Source organism: Bison bison, unplaced genomic scaffold (genome assembly GCF_000754665.1).
Source record: "Bison bison bison isolate TAMUID 2011002044 unplaced genomic scaffold, Bison_UMD1.0 scf7180017864466, whole genome shotgun sequence".
In the NCBI taxonomy this organism is placed as follows: Eukaryota; Metazoa; Chordata; class Mammalia; order Artiodactyla; family Bovidae; genus Bison; species Bison bison.
Genome location: NW_011495027.1, coordinates 9,263,277 through 9,283,722, shown reverse-complemented (window position 1 = coordinate 9,283,722; position 20,446 = coordinate 9,263,277). Strand labels below are relative to the sequence as shown.

The window sequence follows — 20,446 nt, the reverse complement described above, 5'->3', positions numbered from 1 at the left end:
GTTAAACTTGTTAATTTTTTTATTTTGAAAAATTCAAACATATATAAAAATAGCATTCTAAGGAACTCCACGTACCTATTATGTAGCATTAGCAATTACTAACTCATTGCCAATTTTTTTCATCAGTATTCCTTAACATTTTCCTATTTATTTAGAAGTAAGTCTACTCTGTTCCTTGATTTTGAAGGAAATCCCTGCATATGTACACAGCATATTTTTAGAAACACACACATTCACAATAAAATGTACTGTCTTATACAATATCACAGTAAAATGCACTATACTCAAAAATAATGGTATGAACAAAGTATTTTAAGAGCCCAAAAGGATTCACTAATTTTGTTTTCCATAAGAGGACAAATTCAGAGAAGCCTTTGAAGAAGAAATGACATTGACCTGTTCCACGAAGTATGGGTAGGAATATGTCAGGTGGAGAGTGGAAGAAAACACATTTTAAGCATTTGTGCAGCATGAAGAGAGGCATACATGTGTGACTATGTGTGAATGAGTGGATAACAGTGTAATGTATTTGAATAAGCACTTAGGAGGAAATTGCAGAAGAAAACCTGTGATTATTTTAGGAAATTAATAATTATAGTTTATGGATCTAGAAAAATTTTTTCTACATCTTTGTAAATGGGCTATAAATGGATTTTGGTATTTTTTAGATTTATGACAAAGTCCAGCTTTTAACAATGTTGGAATCAAATGACTCCGTGTTTTCCTTGGATAATTTGTTTTTTGAAAAAACAGATGAAGCTGAAAAGTAAGTCTGCTTTAAAAAATAGCAGTCTGTTTTTGGTTTGTTATTTTTACAGCATTTTAGTTTTATCTTTGGTAAATTTATAAATAAAAAATAAGGGATCAACAGAATGACATTTCAGGTATATACTTGGTAAACATGGAATTCAGGTATAAGGGAATAACTGAAGTTTGACATATTTTAATTTAAAAAATAGAATAGATTCTTGCCTATTTGGCTTTCATTTATTTGCATTTCTGGTTTGTTCAAGTTACTTTTGGCTAAAGTAAAGACTGAAAGTAATGGTCAAAGAATAGCTCAGGACAAGGAGTGATGATGGCAGCTTTTGGAAACAGAAAGGGCAGTGTGCCAAAGGCCAAGTGTGATAGGCAGGTTCAATAGGCAAGCAGTAATCAGGGGTGGAAATAAAAATGTGACACTAAAGGAAATATGAATTGGGGAATAGGGAGTCTGTTAAATACTGGCTTTTAAGGATTTTCACAAGTGAATCATTTTAATTCTAAGTTTTCTATGTATTCTTTTTTAGTGAATCATTGAGTAAATTATTTATTGCTCACTTATTCTTTTATTTATTCAAATATTGACTGAATAAGACTTTTAAAGACTTTAAAGACTTTTACTTTAAAAAACTTAAAGTCAGCTTGAGGTTCAACACATATATGGAAGAATCATTCATAAATAATGTGACCATGTAATTCAGACTGGAACACTTTTGAGAGTGAAAGAATGCATCCAAATAGAATGACAGTTGTTAATCAGGACTGGCATCAGCAAATTTGGAACATATGGTTGCTCTTCTAACAATACAAAGTATTGTTAGTTCCTTCAGACTTCACCTAACAGTCATGAGTAGGACTGTATTGCTGAGTCCTATGGGACCCTATGGGAAGTCCCTTCCCACCAGGGAATTATTGACCCTGGAGATGATCTTAGAACTCTGTGACGTAGTCCTGAATTTCAGTTGTTTTGGTGTATTGTCAGACAATCTGTTAGATATTGTCAGGTAATGTGTTCAGATTTTTTATTAGGGAAAATAGAGCTGCAATAGCTATGTTTGAGGTGCTATGAGATGTAGAAAAGTGAAAGACTGGGCCTCTTCTGGGAGATAAAACCCTAAACAAAGCAATAACGAAAAAGATCATCAAATCCTCAGGACTTGGCTTAGACAGTTTATGTGGGGTTCTTCAACTTTATTTTCTGTTTCCCAATGCTTGCTGCTGCTGCTGCTAAGTCACTTCAGTCGTGTCCGACTCTGTGTGACCCCATAGACGGCAGCCCACCAGGCTCCTCCGTCCATGGGATTTTTTCAGGCAAGAGTATTGGAGTGGGGTGCCATTGCCTATCTTTGTTCTAATGAAGGACAAGCCAACTTAGGTTGGAAAGGAAATATTAAAACATTACATGTTAATAGGATCACAGCTGAACAATAGGGCAATAGGCAGATGCCAACAGGGTGACAAAATCTCATCAGTTACTACAGGTTTTCAAACTGATTGTCAATTTCAACTGATTTCTTGTCTTTTCTGTTGTCATAGATGATTTTGGACCAGGAATATTTGGGTTAAGACATTAATTAGTAATAATGTTTTGGTGTCATTTATAGACTTATGACCCATGATTAGTTGTCCAGTGTATCATCAGTAATTTGTTAACTTGTATTGGTTAAGATGCTAAAGTTTTGGAATGATTTATTACTTTTTTTTAATATTGGAGCAGATTAAGATCCCTGTTACAGCATTTGAATTGGAGAAAATAAAATGGAATTATAGCCATTATTTAGATAGCATACCTCAGAGCAGTGTCATTAATCCCATGATACACAAGGAAAAAAGATTGAGAATGTATAGGGATATGCTATATGCTGCTCTATAAGGATAAATTGAAGTCATCACAGAAAGGTAGTATATTAAGTTTAAGAGTTTGTAACTGAGTGTTGTTCAGTTGCTCAGTCTTGTCCAACTCTTTGTGACCCTATGGACTGCAGCACACCAGGCTTCCCTGTCCTGGAGTTTGTTCAAACTCATGTTCATTGAGTCGATGAAGCCATCCAACCGTCTCATCCTCTGTCTTCCCTTCTCTTCCTGCCTTCAGTCTTTCCCAGAATCAGGATATTTTCCAATGAGTTGGCTCTTCGCATCAGCTGGCCAAAGTATTGAAGCTTCAGCATCTGTCCTTCCAATGAATATTCAGGACTGGATTCCTTTAGGATTGACTGGCTTGATCTCCTGGCTGTCCCAGGGACTCTCAATGAGTCTTCTCTAGCTCCACAATTTGAAAGGATCAATTCTTTGGCACTCAGCCTTCTTAATGGTTCAACTCTCACATCTGTACACAACTACTGCAAAAACCATAGCTTTGACCATATAGACCTTTGTCAGCAAAGTAATGTGTCTGCTTTTTAACACACCATCTAGGTTTGTCATAGCTTTTCTTCCAAGGAGCAAGTGTCTTAATTTCATGGCTGCAGTCACTGCAGGAATTTTGGAGCCAAAGAAAGTAAAGTGTCACTGTTTCCATTTTTTCTCCATTTATTTGCCTTGAAGTGATGGGACCTGCCTCTTGAGAAATCTGTATGCAAATAAGGAAGCAACAGTTAAAACTGGACATGGAACAACAGACTGGTTCCAAATAGGAAAAGGAATACGTCAAGGCTGTATATTGCCACCCTGCTTATTTAACTTATATGCAGAGTACATCCGGAGAAGGCAATGGCATCCCACTCCAGTATTCTTGCCTGGAAAATCCCAATAACAGCAAAGCCTGGTAGTCTGCAGCCCATGGGGTCACTAAGAGTCATACACAACTGAACGACTTCACTTTCACTTTTCACTTTCATACATTGGAGAAGGAAATGACAACCCACTCCAGTATTCTTGCCTGGAGAATCCCAGAGACAGGGGAGCCTGATGGGCTGCCATCTATGGGGTCACACAGAGTCAGACACGACTGAAGTGACTTAGCAGCAGCAGCATACATCATGAGAAACACTGAGTTGGATGAAGCACAAGCTGGAATCAAGATTGCTGGGAGAAATATCAATAACCTCAGATATGCAAATGACATCACTTTTATGGCAGAAAGTGAAGAAGAACCAAAGAGCCTCCTGATGAAAGTGAAAGAGAAGAGTGAAAAGCCTGGCTTAAAGCTCAACATTCAGAAAACTAAGATCATAGTATCTGGTCCCATCACTTCATGGCAAATAGGTGTGGCAGACTTTATTTTGGGGGGGCTCCAGAATCACTGCAGATGGTGGCTGCAGCCATGAAATTAAAAGATGCTTAATCCTTGGAAGGAAAGTTATGACCAACCTAGACAGCATATTAAAAAGCAGAGACATTACTTTGCCAACAAAGGTCCGTCTAGTCAAGGCTATGGTTTTTCCAGTAGTCATGTATGGATGTGAGAGTTGGACTATAAAGAAAGCTGAGAGCTTAAGAATTGATGCTTTTGAACTGTGGTGTTGGAGAAGACTCTTGAAAGTCCCTTGGACTGCAAGGAGTTCCAACCAGTCCATCCTAAAGGAGATCAGTTCTGAGTGTTCATTGGAAGGACTGATTTTGAAGCTGAAACTCCAATACTTTGGCCACTTGATGCGAAAAGCTAACTCATTTGAAAAGACCCTGGTGCTGGGAAAGATTGAGAGCAGAAGGAGAAGGGGACAGAGGGTGAGATGGTTGGATGGCATCACCGACTCAATGGAGATGAGTCTGAGTAAACTCCGGGAGTTGGTGATGGACAGGGAGGCCTGGTGTGCTGCAATTCATGGGGTCGCAAAGAGTCGGACACGACTGAGTGACTGAACTGAACTAAACTGAACTGATGGGACGAGATGCCATGATCTTAGATTTTTGAATGCTGTTTTTTTTTTTTTTTTTAATTTATTTTAATTGGAGGCTAATTACTTTACAATACTGTGGTGGTTTTTGCCGTACAGTGACATGAATCAGCCATGGGTGTACATGTTTCCCCCATCCCAAACTCCCCTCCCACTTCCTTCTCCATCCCATCCCTCTGGTTTGTCCCAGTGCACCGGCTTTGAGTGCCCTGTTTCATGCATCATACTTGGACTGGAGATCTATTTCACATATGGTAATATACACATTTCAGTGCTATTCTCTCAAATCATCCCACCCTCACCTTGTCCCACGGAGTCCAAAAGTCTGTTCTTTATATCTGTGTCTCTTGCTGTCTCACATATAGGGTCATTGTTACCATCTTTCTAAATTCCATATATATGCTTTAATATACTGTATTGGTGTTTTTCTTTCTGACTTATTTCACTCTGTATAATAGGCTTCAGTTTCATCCACCTCATTAGAACTGATTCAAATGTGTTCTTTTTAATTGCTGGGTAATATTCCATTGTGTATATATACCACAACTTTCTTATCCATTCATCTGCCAGTGGACATCTAGGTTGCTTCCATGTCCTAGCTATTGTAAACAGTTCTGTGATAAACATTGGGTACACATATCTGTTTCAGTTCTGGTTTCCTCAGAGTGTATGCACAGCAGTGGGATTGCTGGGTCATATGGCAGTTCTATTTCCAGTTTTTTAAGGAATCTCCACACTGTTCTCCATAGTGGCTGTACTAGTTCACATTCCCACCAACAGTATAAGAGGGTTCCCTTTTCTCCACATCCTCTCCAGCATTTATCGTTCGTAGAGTTTTTGATAGCAGCCTTTCTGATAGACATGAGATGGTACCTCATTGTAGCTTTGATTTGCATTTCTCTGATAATGAGTGATGTTGAGCGTCTTTTCACGTGTTTGTTAGCTATCTGTATGTCTTCTTTGGAGAAATGTCTGTTTAGTTCTTTGGCCCATTTTTTGATTAGGTTGTTTATTTTTCTGGTATTGAGCTGCTGCTAAGTTGCTTCAATCGTGTCCAACTCTGTGTGACCCCATAGACGGCAGCCCACCAGGCTCCCCTGTCCCTGGGATTCTCCAGGCAAGAACGCTGGAGTGGGTTGCCATTTCCTTCTCCAATGCATGAAAGTAAAAAGTGAAAGTGAAGTTGCTCAGTCATGTCCAACTCTTTGCGACCCTATAGACTGCAGCCTACCAGACTCCTCCGTCCATGGGACTTTCCAGGCCAAGAGTACTGGAGTGGGGTGCCATCACCTTCTCCGGTATTGAGCTACATGAGCTGTTTTTATGTTTTTGAGATTAATTCTTTGTCAGTTGCTTCATATGCTATTATTTATCCCACTTTGAAGGCTGTCTTTTCACCTTGCTTGTAGTTTCCTTCATTGTGCAAAAGCTTTTAAGTTTAATTAGATTCCATTTGTTTATTTTTGCTTTTATTTCCATTGCTCTGGGAGGTGGATCATAGAGGATCTTGCTGTGATTTATGTCAGAGTGTTTTGCCTATGTTTTCCTCTAGGAGTTTTATAGTTTCTGGTCTTACATTTAGATCTTTAATCCATTTTATTTTTGTGTATGGTGTTAGAAAGTGTTTTAGTTTCATTCTTTTACAGGTGGTTGACCAGTTTTCCCAGCACCACTTGTTAAAGAGATTGTCTTTTCTCCATTGTATATTCTTGCCTCCTTTGTCAAACATAAGGTGTCCATAGGTGCATGGATGTATCTCTGGGCTTTCTACTTTGTTCTATTGATCTATATTTCTGTCTTTGTGCCAGTACCATACTGTCTTGATGACTGTAGCTTTGTAGTACAGTCTGAAGTCAGGCAGGTTGATTCTTCCAGTTCCAATCTTCTTTCTCAAGGTTGCTTTGGCTTGAATGTTGAGTTTTAAGCTAGCATTTTCGTCTCCTCTTTCACCTTCACCAAGGGGGTCTTTAATTTCTCTTTGCTTTCTGCCATAAGGGTGGTGTCATCTGCACATTGAGGTTACTGATATTTCTCCTGGCAATCTTAATTCTACCCTGTAATTCATCCAGCCTGGCATTTCTCATGATGTACTCTGTATATAAGGTAAATAAGCAGAGTGACAGTATACAGCCTTGATGTGCTCCTTTCCCAATTTTGAACCAGTCTGTTGTTCCATGTCCATTTCTAATGATTGCTTCTTGACCTGCATCCAGGTTTCTCAGGAGGCAGGTAAGGTGGTACGGTATTCCCATCTTTTTAAGAATTTTCCAAAGTTTATTGGGATCCACAGTCAAAGTCTTTAGCATAATCAATAAAGCAGAAGTCAGTGTTTTTCTAGGATTTCCTTACTTTTTCTATGATCAAACAGATACTGGCAATTTGATCTCTGGTTCCTCTGCCTTTTCCAAATCCAGCTCATACATTTGGAAGTTCTCAGTTCACATACTGTTGAAGCCTAGCTTGAAGGATTTTAAGTATGACCTTGCTGGCATGTCAAATGACTGCAGTTGTGCAGCAGTTTTTGGCATTGCCCTTCTTTGGGATTGAAATGAAAACTGACCTTTTCCAGTCTGTAACTGAGTTATGTTTAGTTAATAAATATGTAGTTTCTGATGTTATATCTTTGTTAACATAAATTCATGTTTTTGTATTTTATATAGCCACCTAGACAGTGAAATATCTATGGATTGGTTTCTTCCACCTGCTCCACTGATTTCAGAAATTCCAGATACTCAGGCATTAGAGGAAGAAATAGAAAATCATCAACTGTTAGGTAAACTATCACATATAAGTTGTAAAGTCAAACCCATTCAGCTCATGTCAATGTAAAAAGATCTAATATTGAAATATTCATTTCTTTTATATTAATGGAATAAAATGAAAGTTAGAACTAATTCAAAATAGTGGTCACCAAACCTTAAAATCTGAAACATTTTCCTTCTCCATGCATACATATGCACACATATGTATATTACAGGCACAAAATATACTATCACACACACCTGTTATATTGTTCTGTGAATTTGTTTTCCTCATCCCATTAAAACTATCACTGCTATTTAGTTTTTGTCTTAGACTTTACTAAAGGTAGGATCCTCTGGTTTAGGAAACCAGATTCATGAAATACACTGAGTGAAAAAAACAAGATGCAAAAACTATATAGTGTGTTATCATCTTTACAAAGTTAGAAAACAAACACACTCAAATAGTATATGTGACCTAATGTGATATTGTTGGTAAAACTGATTTTTAAATTAAGTATTAGGTTCATGCATGTACATTTTATTATTGTTTCAAAATTTTTATATATTTTATACTCATATATAGAAAATTATATATAGAATGTAGTAATTCTATTGTGTGTTATAATAGAACACACACCCATATATATAATATGTATGTATACTAGTATAGTATAAATGATAAGGCAAATTTAAGGCCTAAAAAGGCCTCCAAATGCCTTCCAGACTTTCAAAGATACTTATAAAGTCTCTGTAAAGACACCTTTAAAGTTCCATCACCTTGATGAAAACATTCTATTATCTTAATTTTTGGGCTTCCCAGATGGTGCAGTGGTAAAGAATCTGCCTGTTAGTGCAGGAGACACAAGAGACATGGGTTCAATCTCTGGGTCTGGAAGAGGAAATGGCAGCCCACTCCAGTATTCTTGCAACCCACTTCCAGTTATGGTTATTTCTGTGGGTCAGAAATTAAACCTATTTTATAATATAGGCTTAATTTAAATTTCAAACTTAATTTCAATAATTCTTAACTAATTTCGAGTTATCCTTCAGTTAAGATGTACCATAAGAGTAACAACTATTGTATTTCAAAATCACATATGGTATTACAGATCATTTTGTTATTTTCATATTCACCTAGTAAGCTCTTTTGAAAAATTTTATTAAATTTTTCTATCATCATTTTTAAATTTTGTTTTCAAGGAGAATGTGTAATAATTCAAGTGTTTCTTCTTTGTAGGTCAGAATAAAAAATCAAAAATGTTACCATCAAATTTAAAGATAACTAATGAAGACATAAATTATGTTTTACAAACTCAAAAATTCCAGTTTGACTTCCCTTCTAATGAATATGAAGAAGATGATCTAAATTTAGGAGGGGCAGGTAACAATGACTTACATGTTGCTGGCAAGCTGACATGTGGTTCTTCTCAGAAATGCAAAAATCACATTGGCACTGAGATAGAACTTGAGAAAAATGTTCCAGATGATACAAAGTTAGTTAATTCTGCACAAGATAAAGGAGTGAGCACGTCAGCCTTCCGCAAAAGGTAATTAATTAAATGAAATAAATGATATTCAGTGATACAGTTGAATATTTATGTGTATGTCCAGAAGTTTGAAGTATGATAGAATCTGAATGAGAAAAAAAATCAACAACAAATAGAGGTCTACTGTGTACTCAACACTCTTTTAACTGAGTTCTAGCCATAGGTTCTTGCCTTCAGGGAGCTCACAGTTTATCGAGGGAAAGGCAAGTAATAACTAAAAATAATTAAATACTTTTTGTATGACAATTATTTTGATGAGATATATGGCTAGAGCAGAGGTTCTCAAACTTTTTGTTTTTAGGACCCCTTTCCACTTAAAAATTATTGAGGATTCCCATAGAGCTTTTACTTTTTTGGGTTATATCTATTGATATTTAACCATATTATAAATTAAAGTGATGGGGAAAAAGTGTTATGGAAATTGTTTTGATCCTATGAACTCTCTGAATCTTGACCATCATTTGAGAATGGCTGTTAATATGGGATCCTAATCTGCTGCACAATCAGGGAAGATGTTCCTGAAGAAATGATTTTGTAAGTTTAAGGAAGAATAAAGTCAAGCTGAGTGCAAATAAAGGAGAATGTTCCAGGCAGAAGGAATAGTCTGTGCAAATGGACTAGAGCTTGGCTTATTCTTAGAAATTTTTATAGTTTAAAGTGAGAGAGAATGAGAGCATGCTAAGAGACAAAGTATGGAGGGGCCAAGTCATTCAGAATCTTGTAGGGAGTGAAATATTTTGTACTTTTAAGGTAGTGCTTATTAAATTGTGGCCTGTGAACTCACTGCATCAGAATCACATGGAGTGCTTGTTAAAAAATTTGGATTCCTGGTTCCTTTCTTAGATCTGTTGAATCACACTCTGGATCAAGGTGGGGATGGGACCGAGGAATCTTCATTTTTAACACATTTTTTGAATGATAGTTAGGCACACAAAAGTTTGAGAACTGTTGCCCTAAGGTCCTGGGTTTTGAGCAGAGAGGTAAAATTAGATATTCTTTTTTTATTTAAAGTCCATTTTTGCCCCAGTAGGATAAATTAGAAGAGAACTAGAATACATTGTGAAGGGTCATTTAGATTATTTTATTAGTCTAGATGAGAGAAAATGGTAGCCTGACCTAGGACCTGAATCCTAGATGTCTGATTGATGAAGGATGATAGTATTCTTTCATGATGTAGAAACTGTGAAGGAAGAATAGAGGAAGGTGATGAGTACAAATTTGTACATGTTGTTTTAAGTACTTACAAAATGTCCAAATAGACAATTGGATATATGGGTTTAGGATTCAGAAGAGATATCATTGATAGTTTTTGTTTTTTCTGTAACGTAAGAGATGAAGTCATCTGTGGAATTTGAGGGGGAAAGTAGAGGTATTGAGCAAGTATGAGAAGGGTGGAAGAAATTATGGAAAATGGGAAAGCAATCTAATTAGAATAATGGTAGAATTGTTGGACATTGTGAAGGTCCCAGTTGAGGTTGATGTCTGTGAATTTTTAAATAAATTTTATTATCATGTAATTCACGTATCGTAAAATACATTGTTTTGAAGTGTACAATTTATAGGTTTTAGAATAGTCACAGAGTTGTGCAACCATCACTACTATACAATTTTTGCTGCCCCAGACTAACTCTGTACTCATTAAGTTACTCCCCATTTCTCCATCCCTCACCCAGCCCTGGCATTTACTAATTGTTTTCTGTTTCTGTGGGTTTTCCTATTCTAAATATTTAATATTATAAGTGGAGCCTTTTCTGTCTGGCTTCTGTCTCTTAGCACAACATTTTCAAGGTTCAACCATGTTCTGTCATACATCAGTACTTTATTCTTTTTATGGCCAGTAACATTGCATTGAATGGGTATATCACATTTTGTTTATTGATCTGTCAATTGGTGAACTTTTGATTTGTTTCCACTTTTTGGCTATTATGAATAATGTTGCCATGAAAATTCAGATGTAAGTTTTTGTGTGAATAGGGTGTTGACCTCCTGGGAAGTCAGAAATTGAAATACAACTTTATAGTTGGTTTTCCTTATCTGTAAATCTGCATCAGTGGAGTCAACCAACTCAGATTATATAGTATTGTAGTATTTATTGAAGAAGAAAAAAATCCAAGTAGACCAATGCAGTTTAAACTTATGTTGTTCAAGGGTCAAATGTATTTTAATTCTTTTGGACTTATACTTAGAAGTGGAATTCTGGGTCATATATTAACTCTATATTTATCTTTTTTTGAGAAACTGCCAAATTGTTTTACAAAGTAACTATGCTGCTGCTGCTAAGTCGCTTCAGTTGTATCCGACTCTGTGCGACCCTGTAGACAGCAGCCCACTAGGCTTCTCTGTTCCTGGGATTCTCCAGGCAAGAATACTGGAGTGGGTTGCCATTTCCTTTTCCCAAAGTAACTATACCGCTGAACAATTTCACTAGCAGTATATGGAGTTTCTGAATTCTCCACCTCCTTGCTAGTACTTGTTGTCTGTCTTTTCTATTATAGCCATACAAAATGGGTGTGATGTATGTCTCATTGTGGTTTTGATTCGTGTGTTTCTGCTGACTAAAGGTTTTGGGCAGCTTTCCATGTGATTATAGGCTATTTATATATCTTATTTGGAGTAGTGTCTATTCAAATCCTTGATCTGTTTTTAAAAGTGTGTTGTCTTTTTATTGTTGAGTTGTAAGGGTCCTTTACTTATTCGGGTTGAAAATCCCTTATCAGTTATATGAGTAGCAAATATTTTCTTACATTCTGTGTGCTGTGTTTCACTTTTCTGTTCATATCCTTAGCTGGCCAAAAGTTTTTAATTTTGATGAATTCCAATTTTTCTAATTTTTGATTGGATTTTTGGTGTCCTATCTAAGAAACCATTGCCTAATCCAAGGTTGTAAAGACTTACTCCTACATCTTCTTCTAAGATTTTGCTCTTACATTTGGGTCTATCATCCATTTTGAGTTAATTTTTTCAGTATAGTACAAAGTAGAAGCCCAGCTTCATTCTTTTGCACATAGATATCCAGTTGTTCCAGCACCATTTGTTAAAAGCAAAACAAAACTCTTCTTTCCCCATTGAATGACATGACACTTGCACTTATAATCCATTGACCATGAATGGAAAGTCTGGAGTGTTTTCTTACCATCCATTTATCTGACTCTTCAATATCAATTGGTGTCCAACAATACAATTCAATTTTCTTACTAACTCCTAAAGTTAGCATCAGACTGCAAGAGTTAAGTAAGGATTCAGTCCCACAAGACTACCCTACTTCAAATGCCAGCCACAAATAGGGTGACAGGCTACCCAAATTTCTGCCTTGCAGTCTACAAATTTGGGAGTTCCCACTACTGTGCATTTGGTATAACACTTTGCTAGAATTACTCACAGATTTAAAAAAGCATTTTACTAAGGATTACCAATCTGTAAACATGGGATATTTCCACTTATTTAGATTTTCTTTAATTTCTTTCAAATATATTTTGTAGCTTTCAGTGGACAAGTCTTATACTTATTTTGTTACATTTACTCATAAGTACTTATTCTTTTTGATGTTATTTTAAGTGGAATTTCAGATTGTCCATTGAAAATGTATAGAAATACAGTTGATTTTTGTATATTGATTTTGTTTCTTCAGTCTTGGCTGATGTGAATTTGAATTTGAATATTATTCATCTACCTAACAGTTGTGCTTTTTTCAATAGTGTTCTACCACTTGACTGCAATTATGAAAATATAGTAGATAGATTTACATAGAATTTCAGATTTGCAAGATAAGTATGATAAAAGTATAAAAGGGGAGAGGGGTTTAGAATATTGATAAGAGAGTGATTGAAAAGATATGTCATGGTATTAAATGCATTCAAGGTACCTGAGAAAAGTGAAGGGGAAGATGGTTTGGGAGAAAATAAAGAGGTTAATTATAGTAATTTTTTTCTTTGACCTCATTAGTACCTTGAACAAACAAGCTAAAAGGATAGGAGGTTGTGGTCAGAAAATGATTTTTTAGAATTGTTGTTTTGAGAAGAGGATAATGGTAACATCTAAGGCGGGAGAGTAGGTGACTGAAATCAGATGAGGGAGAAAGGTACTAGAGATAAAAGGCTAAGAAACGTAGAGGGTAGAATTTTGAATGGGTTGTCTATGTAGATGGTAAAGTAACTCAGTTACTCTGGGAGATGGTGAAGGACAGGGAAGCCTGGCGTGCTGCAGTCCATGTGGTCACAAAGAGTCCGACTAGACTGAGCAACTGAACAACAACCACCCAGTTTATGGAAGAGCTTGTAATTAAGAGGAAAAGATTCTAAAGTGAACAGAGGTTGATATAGGATATATGCAATGAGGAGGAATACAATGTTGCATAGCTAGACAGCACAGATACTTTTGTGAGAGAGTAGAAACATAATGGTGTAAATTTGGTGTGGAGAAGAAATGTGAGAGAATTAGCAGTTTGTCCACTTAAGAGTTTTTTAAGAGCGAGAGTTTTCCAGGGCAAGTAAATATTTTTGTTAAGACCAGGAAGTAAATATAAAATTCAGTAAAGTAGCAGAGGACATAAGAGAGTGTGGCGTGGAAGAGCCAAAGGACCTAGGGAGAATATGAAGTTCAGGGAATTTAAACAGTTGTGTGGATAATATTTTTACAGTTGGAAAAATCTATTTCAAACTCTAACTTTAAAGTCATACAGATAGAAAGTGGAGGAGCTTTTGATTTATACCCAGGTTTGTCTGATTCCAAAATCTGTGCTTTTAAGTGATATCACAGCATATAGCACTGTTGGTATCAGTGTTTTCCTTGTTTTCAATACCATTTTAAAATGGGATTCTGTTGTATTATGAAAGATTAACCATCTGCTTTTGAATTTTCTGTCTTCAAAAACAGAACTGCTACCATTGGACAATGCAGCTCTATAGTTTGTTTTAGAATACATGTCTCTAGTTTTTTGAAAGATTCGATTCAGTTCAGTTCAGTCACTCAGTCGTGTCTGACTCTTTGCGACCCCATGGACTGCAGCATGCCAGGCCTCCCTGTCCATCACCAACTCCTGGAATTTACTCAAACTCATGTTCATTGGGTCAGTGATGCCATCCAACCATCTCATCCTTGTCACCTTCTTCTCCTACCTTCAATCTTTCCCAGCATCAGGGTCTTTTCAGATGAGTCAATTCTTCACATCAGGTGATCAAAGTATTGGAGTTTCAGCTTTGGCATCAGTCCTCCAATGAATATTCAGGACTGATTTCCTTTAGGATGGACTGGTTGGATCTCTTTGCAGTCCAAGGGACTCTCAAGAGTCTTCTCCAACACCACAGTTCAAAAGCATCAATTCTTTGGGGCTCAGCTTTCTTTATAGTCCGACTCTCACATCCATACATGACTGTCTCATACAAAAACTTGGGCTTCTCTGGTGGCTCAGATGGTAAAGAATCTCCCTGCAATGCAGGAGATGTAGGTTCAATTTCTAGGTCAGGAAGATCCCCTGGAGAAGGAAATGGCAACCCACTCCAGTATCCTTGCCTGGGAAATCCCATGAACAGAGGAGCCTTGCGGGCTGTAGTCCATGGGGTCGAAAAGAGTTGGATGCAACTGAAGTGACTAACACAAAAAAACCTGTCATTAAGAGTAATAGTGAAAATAACAGAAAATATTTTGTATTCGTATCGTAATTATTTGGGTGTCATTCCTTACAGAATTCTGTAAGACTGATAACCTGCTGTCAGCTCTATTACTTATTCTATAACTTGCTGCTGCTGCTGCTGCTGCTGCTAGTGTTGTATTATTAGGAATCTTATTGATTACTTCTTCCCTTAGGGCTATTAAGGGAATCCATCCATTACTTTGATGGATTGTCTTTGAATCAGTCAACTATAGTAAATTACAATCATAAAGATGGCCTTTCTTTGTTTTACAGAACTTTGCAGAGAGCCATTTCTTACACTCAAGTGATTATTGAACAGCGCTTGGGAAGTTGGTGCTAGTTACTGACAAGAATCTGTCCACATGGGCTGCTCTGTAAGATTGCTTCAGTGTTCTCATGTTATAATGGCTAGGTCCCCTCAGAATGAATGATTTAAGAGACTATGTGGAAGTGACAGTCTTTTATGACCTAGCCTTAGACGTCACATGCTTGTCCTTCCACAGCACTCTGCTAGTCTTATAGGCAAGTCCTGATTCAAAGAAGGTAACTCCAAAAAAGTGAGCACCAGGATACAAGGAGCATCAGAGCTGTCTCAGAGGCTGGCCACCACAGATGGGTTTATCTGAGTTTTAAGAAAGTGAAAAGACATAATTAGGTGATAAATGTAGCAAATCATACTTTAGAAGAATGATTAGCTTTTGTGTTCTAATAAGCCATAATTGGTAAATTTAGCAAATCATACTTTCGTAGAAGGAGAAGACAATGGTAAGCCACTCCAGTACTCTTGACTGGAAAATCCCATGGACGGAGGACCCTGGTAGGTTACAGTCCATGGGGTCGCAAAGAGTCAGACACGACTGAGAGACTTCAGTTTCACGCATTGGAGAAGGAAATGGCAACCTACTCTAGTGTTCTTGCCTGGAGAATCCCAGGGATCGGGGAGCCTGGTAGGCTGCCATCTATGGGGTCACACTGAGTCAGACATGACTGAAGTGACTTAGCAGCAGCAGCAGCACTTTAGGAGAATGATTAGCTTTTATGTTCTAATAAGCCATGACCTATAGGTATTTTTAAAGAAACCAATTTTATCCTAGTTTTTTATGTTCTAAGTAATGATTACATATGCAAAATTTTTTGCAGGTTATTTAAAATATCTGATAATATACATGAAGATGGTTATTCCAATGACAGTGCAAACTTGGACTCTAATACTGGCTCAGTGAAAATTGTCCAAACAGAAGTGAACAAAGGGAAATCATGGAAAGATAGCAATAGTAAGCAGAAACCTCAATATTCAGACTGTAACATTTTGACAGCCACTGATACACTTTTTGCTTCTGAAATCAGAGAAGGCATAATCAAAGCACCACTTTTTCCAGTTGCATTCCAGCCTCATACAGTTCAAGGTAATTTCTTGCTTTTTTTTACTTTATTTTATGAGTACAGTCTAGTTTGTATTTCTTAGTATAGGTAAGAATACAAAAATAAATTTGAGTAGGTTGTTACTCTATGTGCAATTTATTATATTGCATTTTTTTAACCTGTGATATAATATTGTTTTATCTATTCTTTTAGTAAAAAGTTTATACAAATTCTATTGAAGTAGCTTTTATGGAAAAGTTTAAAAATATCCGTAAGAATGTAGGATTTTTTTTTTCCCTAGGGGTAACAGAAAAAAGTTTAGATTCCTTGAAGGCTGTCACAGAAATTCGTATCCTTTAAAGTTTTTTACTACATTAGCATTATATTTGATGTCATAATTTTAAAGCATTTTATTTTCATTGCATTTCTATTTGTTTTGGCTGACAGAGCAAAAGAGGGAAATGTGGATCTTTTGGGTCATGTAGGAGTCCCAATATGTGTGATAGTGCTACTGAAAGTGTCATCTGCAGACTGGTGCCAGTTGTGAACTGTTGGTTACCAGTCAGTGGCAAGTACAGATATGAGATTTATATTATGGAATGAACTTTTAGCATATTTACTTACAGATTGATACAGATAATTTCTTATTTTTTAGGTATTGGTATAAACGTGGGTAGGGGAAATGACTGAGAATGGGATATTCTATAGATTGGTGACATTTTTACAAACTGAGTAATTTTTGAAAGAACCTAGTTTGTAGTTTATACTATTTTATATTTCTGGGCATTTCCAATGTAAATATTTTGAGTATGTATGTTTTGAGTACGTATCTGAAGGTAACATTTTTTCTTTGATAGTTTGTGTATGTCTGTCACACTATATTTATTCTATTTTATAATTCATCAGCTGTTTCTGTGACTATTTCCCTTTGACCTATGGACTCCTTGAAGGCAAGGACCAAACCTTGTGTATCTTCTTATGTTTAAATACATTGAAAGCCATATAAAGTAGGGAAGTTGTTCTGGCAAAAAAGTAGCCCTGAGGAAGGGGGAGGATAAGAAAGTATGGAATATGTTTGAAAAGAACAAGAATTCCAGCTTGGGTGAAAAAAGTTATGATTAAAGGGTAGTATTCATGTTGATGTATGGCAAAACCAATACAATATTGTAAAGTAATTAGCCTCCAATTAAAATAAATATATTTTAAAAAAGGGTAGTATTAATAGAAAATAATGATGGTTAGGTATATTAGGATTAGATCATTTAATGCCATGAATACCAAGTCAGAAGTTTTTGCTTTTACTTTTTATATATTTATTAAGCCATGAAGAGAAACCATGAAGTATTTTTGAGCAAGTCAAATTACATTACCAAAACCATGCTTTAGGATTATGGAATTAGTGACTCAAAGCTGGAGAATGTTCTAGAATCCACAAAAATAATGATCTAGTTGGCAAAACAGAAACTGAATTTCAGATATTAGGTAGTTGAGCTGGAGAAATCTAGGGATGAGTGATTCTTATCCTGGGTATCCTGAGGACTGAGATAATTCTGAAGTATAGTTAGAAAACGTTTGCTTGGCCACTTGTGAAAAGTTGCCTTCAATGCAGATAAATGAGTGGGTGGAATGGGAGGAGCAGATTATAGAAGGGTTATAATTGATGATATAATAATGTCACACATGGCTAGCCATTAGTGCTCCTATTTACCATGGCATCTCAATCTCACTGCATTTCCTTCTGTCTGGTGACCTAAATAAATTCTGGTGTGGGAATGTAGGAAACACGTTAGCAGTAAACAGTTAGTTTCATTATCTGTATGATGGGAAATTCTTATCCCATACCTGAACTGGCCATATTATGACACTTATTTTTGAAGCGTTTTAAAGATTTTCTTGCTATCTTAGCACAGCTGAAGTGGTTCTACTACTTAGGTCTCTTTGTTAGTTAAGACTGCTGCCTACTCTTGTGTCCCTTGTATCATTTTCTGTCAAACTCACTGAACTTACTATACTTTATTGTTTCCAAGTGTGTATTTAAAGTGGAAGACTGTATCCTACTCATGATAATGTGAGACTTTGGGGACTTCTTGGACTTATTTTCTGATTATTTTACAGAATTTTGCTATATTTGAATCCTGAGGACTATAGAAGTTTGATCACATTGATCCTGCCACAGTACTTTGTCATTTTCAGGTCTGCAGACATCCCCTCCCCCCCCATACACTATTATAACATATAATTACTGGGAGACTGCTGAGAATTTGTTGGACAAAAGGAAAAATTCGGTATCAAATGTTGATAGAGATAGTAAATGATGTACTTAGTAGTTGAGTTTTCTCATAAGCTAGAAAACTGATTTTACATCTACTCTGAATCATAGATTCATTTTTGCAAGTGTAAATTGACGTGGAACTACCTAATGAGAGAAAAACCAGCATGATGACCAACTTGTGGGCTTGTTAAAAATAAATATTTTAAAGGAAGAGATATATTTTGAAGGAAAAAATGAGATTCATTCAAAAGCTGATGGATTGACAAACTTAGTATTACGTTTTTGTTTTGGAATGAGTATTCTGACATAGTATACAACTGAAAGTAAACTAAAGATTTGTGAGTTATCTGCTTGATTTAATATATACAAACCTGCATAAATTGAGTTCTTACTATGTGCCAGGTTTGTGATATGCCAGTTAAGAAAACAGACAGTGAATTCTTACCCTTGAGAAGTTAACATTTTTGAGATGGAGGTGGGGAACAATTGTAACAGTATATAAATAAGTCCTATGGTATTTTAGGAGGTGATAAATAATATGAGAAAAGAAAAATATGGGGCAGAGTAAAGGAGATTAAATTGGGAATGCTGGAATAGACGTTTAGGATTAGAATTAAATAGAAGAATTAGGATAAAGAAAGAAAAGTGAAAGTGAAGTCGTGTCCGACTCTTTGTGACCCAATGGACTATACAGTCCATGGAATTCTCTAGGCCAGAATACTGGAGTGGGTAGACTTTCCCTTCTCCAGGGGATCTTCCCAACCCAGGTCTCCCGCATTGCAGGCGGATTCCTTACCAGCTGAGCCACAAGGGAAGCCCAATAATACTAGAGTGGGTAGTCTATCCCTTCTCCAGTGGATCTTCCCGACCTAGGGATTGAACCAGGGTCTCCTGCATTGCAGGCAGATTCTTTACCAACTGAGCTATCAGGGAAGCCCAGGAATCAGGGTGGGTCTTTAGAAAAAGAAGCTGGAGGAAATGAATCAGAAGCAAGAGTAGTAGACACATGAGGTCAGAAACACAAAGGTGAAGTGGGGAGGCAAGATTATGTAGGGCCTAGTGGCCATATACTTTGAGAGAAATGGGGGAATTTGAGCAGAGCTGTAATGTGCTTTGGTATAACTTTTAACAGGATCACTTACCACAATCTGTCAAATTTTTTATATCTTTATAAAAATGTAATTGCTTAAATAGCTACATACTTGTATTCTGAAATGTATTATCTGTTTTATATCTCCTAATAGATTGTAACAGCCTCAGTTTCTGGAACTCACCTTCTTCTTTATTTACAGCTTCCTCAGCTTTCTAAATCTAGTAATGTATTCTGCATAGTGTTTACTAAGTGTAGTTGACAAATGTGACTCAAAACTAATAAGAAAACCATGTAAGTATTAATATCTCCCCAACTGGCAATAGACTCTTAACTTGGAAAGGAGACAGTTTATTCTTTATATCTACTACTATTTTTGAGCTTTCTTAGAGGAAGGCTGATTTAAGTTCCTGTTGAGCCAATATGCTGATAATTGCAATTAAATCCACCACTTAGCACAACTAAATTACCAAAAACAAAGGAATTAAGGGATTAAGTGACCAGCAACAAAATATATCAGCTAATGAAACATAATCAACAGTTAAAAAAAATGAAATTTGGGATTTTAAAAAAGAGATAAAAATCAAGTGGCCTAATCAAGATGAATAAGAAAAAAATATCACTCTGGAAAAGATAAACTTCATGCTTAGTTCTGATATATTTTCACATATATGTTTGCATCTCTTCTGTCAGATCTTATTGTCAAAGTATAAAGGCAATGCCAAAGAATGCTCAAACTACCACACAACTGCACTCATCTCACACGCTAGTAAAGTATGCTCAAAATTCTCCAAGCCAGGCTTTAGCAATATGTGAACTGTGAACTTCCAGACGTTCAAGCTGGTTTTAGAAAAGGCAGAGGAACCAGAGATCAAATTGCCAACATCCACTGTATCATGGAAAAAGCAAGAGAGTTCCAGAAAAACATCTATTTGTGCTTTATTGATGATGCCAAAGCCTTTGACTGTGTGGATCACAATAGACTGTGGAAAATTCTGAAAGAGATGGGAATACCAGACCACCTGAACTGCCTCTTGAGAAACCTATATGCAGGTCAGGAGGCAACAGTTAGAACTGGACATGGAACAACAGACTGGTTCCAAATAGGAAAAGGAGTACGTCAAGGCTGTATATTGTCACCCTGCTTATTTAACTTATACGCAGAGTACATCATGAGAAATCCTGGGCTGGAGGAAGCACAGGC

The 20,446-nt window shown here is 36.5% G+C and overlaps 1 protein-coding gene across 1 annotated transcript in view; it reads left to right on the top strand.

Moving 5' to 3' along the window:
• The first annotated feature begins 621 nt into the window (after nt 1-621).
• HFM1 (HFM1, ATP-dependent DNA helicase homolog (S. cerevisiae)) overlaps nt 622-20,446 on the top strand; it is a 110,446-nt gene continuing 90,621 nt past the window's right edge. Inside the window, exons 1-5 of the mRNA XM_010860419.1 lie at nt 622-766; nt 7,259-7,371; nt 8,580-8,889; nt 15,659-15,924; nt 16,182-16,229. Coding sequence (XP_010858721.1) covers nt 696-766; nt 7,259-7,371; nt 8,580-8,889; nt 15,659-15,924; nt 16,182-16,229 — 808 coding nt within the window. The 5' untranslated portion in view covers nt 622-695. The remainder of the gene's footprint in view (nt 767-7,258; nt 7,372-8,579; nt 8,890-15,658; nt 15,925-16,181; nt 16,230-20,446) is intronic.